This window comes from Haplochromis burtoni, unplaced genomic scaffold (genome assembly GCF_018398535.1).
Source record: "Haplochromis burtoni strain Fernald_Lab_line unplaced genomic scaffold, NCSU_Asbu1 Contig_53, whole genome shotgun sequence".
Lineage (NCBI taxonomy): Eukaryota > Metazoa > Chordata > Actinopteri > Cichliformes > Cichlidae > Haplochromis > Haplochromis burtoni.
The window spans coordinates 2034681-2041578 of record NW_024582414.1 but is presented as its reverse complement, the minus strand read 5'-3'; the positions used below and the strand labels follow the sequence as shown (position 1 = coordinate 2041578).

General features: G+C 44.0%; 2 protein-coding genes across 6 annotated transcripts in view; both read right to left on the bottom strand.

Moving 5' to 3' along the window:
* kng1 (kininogen 1) overlaps positions 1 to 86 on the bottom strand; it is a 15182-nt gene extending 15096 nt beyond the window's left edge. The window contains exon 1 of the mRNA XM_005923857.2: positions 41 to 86. The gene's annotated coding sequence lies outside the window, so the exon portion shown is untranslated. The remainder of the gene's footprint in view (positions 1 to 40) is intronic.
* A 2220-nt stretch (positions 87 to 2306) lies between these two features.
* LOC102290391 (E3 ubiquitin-protein ligase RNF14) overlaps positions 2307 to 6898 on the bottom strand; it is a 7890-nt gene continuing 3298 nt past the window's right edge. For 2 of the 5 annotated variants that reach the window (XM_042220688.1, XM_042220692.1), the window contains exons 4-7: positions 4083 to 4161; positions 3728 to 3919; positions 3352 to 3524; positions 2307 to 3245 (exon numbers count right to left, since the gene is read on the bottom strand). In XM_042220688.1, the coding sequence (XP_042076622.1) occupies positions 3126 to 3245; positions 3352 to 3524; positions 3728 to 3919; positions 4083 to 4161 (564 nt within the window). In that variant the 3' untranslated portion in view covers positions 2307 to 3125. Of the gene's footprint in view, positions 3246 to 3351; positions 3525 to 3727; positions 3920 to 4082; positions 4162 to 6671 lie in introns of all 5 variants that reach the window. The other 3 variants (XM_042220691.1, XM_042220690.1, XM_042220689.1) reach the window with 3 other exon arrangements.

The window sequence follows — 6898 nt, the reverse complement described above, 5'->3', positions numbered from 1 at the left end:
GGTGATCACACCCACAAACTACACCCTTTTTGGCTCCTACCTCAAAGCACACTGTGTTCTGTTGATCTTATGTGCTGCACAATAATGTTTAATCCATTCGCTTCCGCTCTTTGCGTGGGTTCTCTCCGGGTACTCCGGCTTCCTCCCACCGTCCAAAGACATGCAGCTTGTGGGGATAGGTTAATTGGATAATCCAAATTGCCACTAGGTGTGAATGTGCGAGTGTGCATTTGGTAAAGTAAATCCGTTGGGCATCTTTCTTTGCCTTTAAACAATAATTCTGATGGCAAAAGAGCCAAACGGGACAGGCAAAAAAAAAAAAATGCTCAGAAAGCTCAGTCAGTAAAAGGAAAGTAAATGTTTGCTCATTTGTTTGCCCTCCTACCTATCGAGCAAATGTAACAGTCACTGTCTGAGAGATGAAGGCAGAGAGAAAACTGATGATATAACTCCTCACATTAGGCTTAGTGACTGTGCCATTGCAACCATTAACACACATTAAGCCACATAAAGTAGAGCTGACTGGCACTGACTGTAGGGAGAAGGAAATTTTAGTGTTTAGGGACCCCTTTGTGTGCGTTCAGTACTTTGTGAGTGTGTGTGTGTTGTGTGTGTTTTTAACTGGTACTTTGCCCCTGTCGACCTTTATCCTGAGCCGCACCGATTTCCCCACTGCTCATCTGTGAAACAAGCTGAGATGTGTGCACTCTGTATCCTACAGTCAGTGTTTCATTTCTATTTGGGAGGTTTGCAGGGGCACAATAAGTTCACCAAGTGCATTAAGAATCAGCTTACCTGACGACAGATGACAGCATCCGAGAGTACATGTCCTCTCTCTGGCTGCTCATCTGCTCTGCATGAACCACTCACATAAGGATAGCAAGTAACATATTTTAAAGACTGCTAAAAACATGGAAATTAATTAATAGTGTAAAAGTGTACAGCAGATTTATAAGAGCGCAAACCAGCCCTCTTATGGTTATGAGTCAAAATTACAACTGCACGTGTGCTGGAGACAGATTATCAAAGTACTTAGAAAATAGCCTGACCAAAGGGTATCTTAGCTTAGTAGCTACATGAAATCAGGGGGAAATACTACATAGACTGTACATTAAAGATGACACATAGTTGAGGCCCACTGTCTGTGGACTTTGCAAGACACACACTAATTAGTGCTAAGCTATAACTATGGGTTCAAAATGTGGTCATAAATATTTTGTACTTGTAAATCAGTTTTGTACTTGTAAATCAGGATTTGTATGTGTAAAAAGAATTATGTGTGTGTAAAAAAGATTTGTGTGTGGACTTAGCCAAAAAAACCCTGCAAGTTACAACTACGAATTTTGACCCTATTTTTCTTCCTTTCATCTGATTGGTGAATGTCATGTCAATCACAAATGTAACAATCCAATCAGAGAACAGATGGGTTTGGCTGTCGGAGGGGCGCTTTTTTTGAACTGCAGGTCTTTGAAGGGAATAAATGCCCTTTTACATGCCAACCCAGCGTTTTCCTTCATCACCACGAAGGAAAACAGTCTGTGGTCGTCCGAGTTTGGTGATTTTTGTGTCACAGGTCTACGTGTTTAATACAGGGACTTCCACAGTGTTTTGGAAATGACAGTCTTCATTACAAAGCTTTCTTCGTTATGAATTAGCATACATGTTTTTATTGAACATTTGAAGAACTAGCAAAAAAACCAAAACTCTTGTAGAGGACATAAAGTCAGAGATAAAAACGACAAGGAGCAGGTGCATCTAGTACAGGTAGAGCTGCTGCAAAAACCCACAGAGCCCAGCAGCCAGCAACAAATTCTGGATCCTTTGCTTTTAGTTAGCAGTTAGCATTAGCAGCACATCCTGCGTCCGATGTGAAAGGACTTTTATGCTGCGCACTGTGACTCACAGCAATGGTCCTGGGTCAGCCCTGACTTTGTGTTAAACTAATCCTAAAGTAATAATGGTATTTCTAACCACTGATATACCACAACTTTATCCTTTCAACAGCTACTGAAAGTTAGGGGACCACACCCGCCCTCTCACATCATCTATAATTGACTGAGTCAGGACTCTTCCAGACACTAAACCAAGGCACAATGTACATTTCAATTCCTTTAATTTTAAATATGTTTATATTGTCTATCCTGTAAAATAGTCAGATGTCTATTCATATTAATGTACAGAATTCACCTGCTTGCTGCTACTACTGCACATTCACCCAATGTGTATATATATATATATATATATATATATATATATATATATATATATATATATATATATATATATATATATATAAATTTGTCTTTTTTTAATGAAGCATGTATTTTGTTTGTGCTAGCAGGAAAAATAAAGGTGTAACCCATACAATTAAAAAGTATTCTTGCATTCTGCAGTCCCCTTCTGTGGGTTATAAAGGCAAACTGCTGTTTAGACATTTATGAGGAAGTGATGAGGAAGCAGGATTTTTCCTGGACAGACAAGAAAATCAAACATGCTGGCGTCTTTGTTGCACTGTCATAACAGGGCAGTGGAGGAAGGGGAAAGAAGACACATGTTCAGGATCTACCTGTAGGCTGCTGCTGGAATTGAAATGAAACATGCACGTCAAGGTCAGAAGATTTACCTGTAGTTGTTGCAGCTGCATATATCTGTGGCAGTGTGAACCTGTCTTTTCCCTCAGAGTTCAAACGTTACAGTGATAATGACTGCACAGAGCATTTTTGTGCCATAACAGTACTTAACAGCAGCACACATCTAAAAGCAGAGGAATTCATCAGTCTGGGAAATACTTGCTCAGTTAATTTGGTTCATCAGGAGAAAAAGAAATTTGTGTTTTGAACTGTTGGTTTGAAAAAACAGGGTTCTGGCAAATGTGTCTGTTTTCTGACCACATAATTTGTCCATTAACTGAAAGAATAATTGATAATTGATTAGAACATACACCTTTAGTGTAAATGCTTCATTGCGGCCTAAGGCAAATAAAACAGCCAAAGAGGGCAATTTTTGTTAATTTACAGCACTTTGGGTTTTCTAAGGAACCAACGGTTTGGTTATTCCTTCCTGTCATTGTTGTTTTTGTTGCCCCCTGCTGATTATGAGAGAGTATGTGGTGCTGATTCTTAGAATTAGTTGGAAGAACATTGACCCCCATAAAACTGTTCGGTTGTGTTTTCTGGAGTCAGTCTGTCCCACCAGAAAATCTTCTTACAGCGAGTGCACAACATCTGGTCACACCCTCCATCCTTCTGTAACGTAAAGCACAACACACGTATGAGCAAATTCAATCAGAAACTCTCTCTGAACTGCTCTGTGCTCGCAAGTTTGTACGAATGTGCTCAGGTGAGTGCAAACCTCTATTCTAGTGAAGCATTCAGGACAACTCTTGGTATTGTTGGCAATCCAGTTGTCGCTTAGTTTTTTTTCTGCAATGGACACCAGTAAATTGCAGCCATATCTATTTTCCAGCAGGCGCTTCCTCTCCCTGCTGCCACTGGCATAGTCCTCCCAGAGAGCCTTCATCCCCTCTAAGAGACACATAAAGGACACCAGCATCTACACTTGGACTAAACACACATGTGCATCGACTCAAAGCAATCATCCAGTTACCTCCTGTACTTTCAAACCTCCAAAGTCTCATTTGTGAAACAGTTTTACATTTACTGTGACTGGATGTTGTCATTTTCATTATTCTTTGAAACTTTTTTCTTGTGGTCACACAGCTGTGTACCTTGTGACTGTGGCAGGTCTATTATATATCTTTCAGCATATTTTTTCTTGGTCTCACACTTCCCCGTTCCATGGTATGTTTTTCTGCATATGGCGCAGAAGGCAAAGCCGCACTCAGAGCAAAGCGCTGCCTTGCTGGATTTCTCCAAAATCACGGCAGAGCCGCAGGATGTTCGAGGACAGTACGTCACATCTGCGAGACAAAAAGATGCCAAAAGAAATGAGATACTTATGAAAAAGAGCTAAAGATGTTCTTTTTACCAGGTCTAACCCAGAAATGTAATAAATAGATTCTGATCAGTCTATGAAAGCCTTCATCACACAATCAGTATAACAGCAACAGAAAGAAAACAGACCAGACATGCTGTCCAGAGTCTTCTGCAGCAGGAGACGGTCATAGCGGTCAAACAGCTTCTCCCCTACCAGACTCTGCACCTACAAACACAACAGAGATGAAAAAGCAGAGACACAAAGTGAGACTGAGGTCAGCTGATCGAAATTCAAACACAGAGGTTTCATTTGAAACCTCTGTGTTTGAAACGCACAGTAAGGAAATGGTCAGCAGAGACTGAAGAGGCCCCGAGGGACTGTTTCCGTTCTACTGTGTGGGACAACCTCTGCAGCCCCCTGGAGGATGACCTCAACAGCATCACAGACTGCATTACAGATTACATGAACACCGTAGCCATCAAAAATTTATGGTGTTTTTCTAACAACAAGCCATGGATAAATCCTGAAATTAAGGCTCTCCTCAAGGAGAAGAAGAGAGTCTTTAGATCTGGACACAAACAGGAGCTGAGAGTCGTCCAGAAGAAGCTGAAATGGAAGATAAGGCAAGGAAAGGAAAACTACAGGAGGAAGATGGAAGAGCAGCTGCAACAGGACAACATCAGAGGGGTTTGGAACAGCCTGAAGACAATCTCAGGACAAAAACCAACCCCTCAGGCTGCAGGAGACTTGGGGTGGGTGAATGACCTAAATAATATTTTAATAGGTTTGATCAACCACCCACCCCTCCCACAGCATCGTCCCCCCCTGCTGCAATCTCCTTCAGGGACTGCCTCTCCTTCATCTCAGGACTTCACAACTCTCAGCTTCACGCCTCCCAGCTCCCAGTCATTACACCCACCCCCGGCTTCTGTGGACTCCAACATACACCACCCTCCCCCAAAATCCATTCTTTCTATCTCAGCACTTCAAGTGAGGAACGAGCTTCGCAAGATCAAGGTGCGGAAGGCTGCAGGTCCAGATGGCATCAGCTCCAGGCTCCTGAGATGCTGCGCAGATGAACTGTGTGGCATACTAGGATATCTGCTCAACCTGAGCCTGTCACTGGGGAAAGTATCACAGCTGTGGAAGACATCCTGTGTGGTACCGGTACCAAAGACCTCCCATCCCAAGGACCTCAGCAGCAGCTGACATCGCATCTGATGAAGAACCTCGAGGTTGGTTCTAAACCATCTGCGCCCCCTGGTGAGGTCTTCATTGGATCCGCTACAGTTTGCTTACCAGCCTGGCATTAGGGTGGAGGACGCCATCATCTACCTCCTGCACCGAGCTCTGACTCACCTGGAGAAGCCTGGAAGCACTGTTTAGCTGGAGCTATCGGGAGTGGACCAACACATGTCCCAGTGGATACTGGACTACCTCACAGGACGCCCACAGTATGTGAGGTCACAGGGCTGTGTCTCTGACACGCTGGTCTGCAGTACGGGGGCCCCACAGGGTGCCGTCACCGTTCCTCTTCACCCTCTCCACGCTGCCACCTACAGAAGTTCTCTGACGACTCTGCCATAGTCGGCCTCATCACAGGTGAGGACGACTCAGAGTACAGACGGTGGACTCTGGACTTTGTAGACTGGTGTCAGCAGAGCCACCTGCTGATCAACGCCGAGAAAACCAAGGAGTTGGTGGTGGACTTCCGGAGACGCAGACCCACCACACTGACACCAGTGAACATCCAGGGAGTGGACATTGAGATAGTGGACTCTTATAGGTACCTGGGTGCTCACCTGAATAATAAACTGGACTGGAGCCACAACACTGATGCTCTTTACAGGAAGGGTCAGAGCAGACTCTACCTGCTGAGGCCGCTGAGGTCATTTGGAGTCCAGGGAGCGCTTTTAAAGACTTTCTATGACTCTGTGGTGGCATCCGTCATTTTTTACAGTGTTGTATGTTGGAGCAGCAGTTTATCGGCAGCTGAGAGGAAGAGGTTGGATAAACTCATCAGGAAGGCCAGCTCTGTTCTGAGATGCACCTGGACCAAGTGCAGGTGGTGGGAGACAGAAGGACTCTGGCCAAAATAACATCTCTGATGGACAGAGTCTCCCACTCCATGCATGTTGCTGAACTGCAGAGCTCCTTCAGTGACAGACTGCTGCATCCTAGATGCATGAAGGAGCGTTTCCGCAGGTCCTTCCTCCCTGCAGCTGTCAGACTGTACAATCAGAACTGCTCCCAACAAACATAGACGTTTACATCTGCGCTGTAACTGCAATAAGTTAATCAACCGATTCACACTGCAACCTGGTTTGCCTCTTATCTGTAGTTATTTTTATTTAATTTAAAAACTGTACAGTACTCTGTTTATAGTAACCATTGTCCTTAATGTAAATATGTAAGAAAAATTGTGTATGTTTCTGTTCTGTGTAATGTGTACTGTTTGTTTGTATATGTGTCTTTCTGGCTGCTGTTAAAACCAAATTTCCCCTTGTGGGACAATTAAAGGATTATTCTATTCTATTCTATTCTATTCTATTCTATTCTATTCTATTCGACAAGAAAGGACAGTCATCAGTTCTCCTTGTCTCCTCTGTCCTTGATCCTTCTACCTGTAGCTATTTTTAACAGCTTTTAAAATGTGTTGCGATATTAGATGAAAGGACCAAACACTACAGTTGTTGAAACCATTCTGCAGGTTGAAGGCTGCGTGTAGCTTCTACCTGTGCAGGTGTAGGGGCACCAGCGCAGTCTGCCTGAGGACAGGTGACACCCCGGACGTTCCCCTCTGTGATCTGAACCGTACAGAACTCGCAGAGACAGGCCCGGCAGAAGACGTGGCCACACGGTGACAGCTTCACGCACTCGGACCCGAGCCGGCCCATAAAACAAACCCCGCAGTCAAAGAAAGTGGTGGCAAACACTTTGTGTTTCTGGGCCGCATCATAGA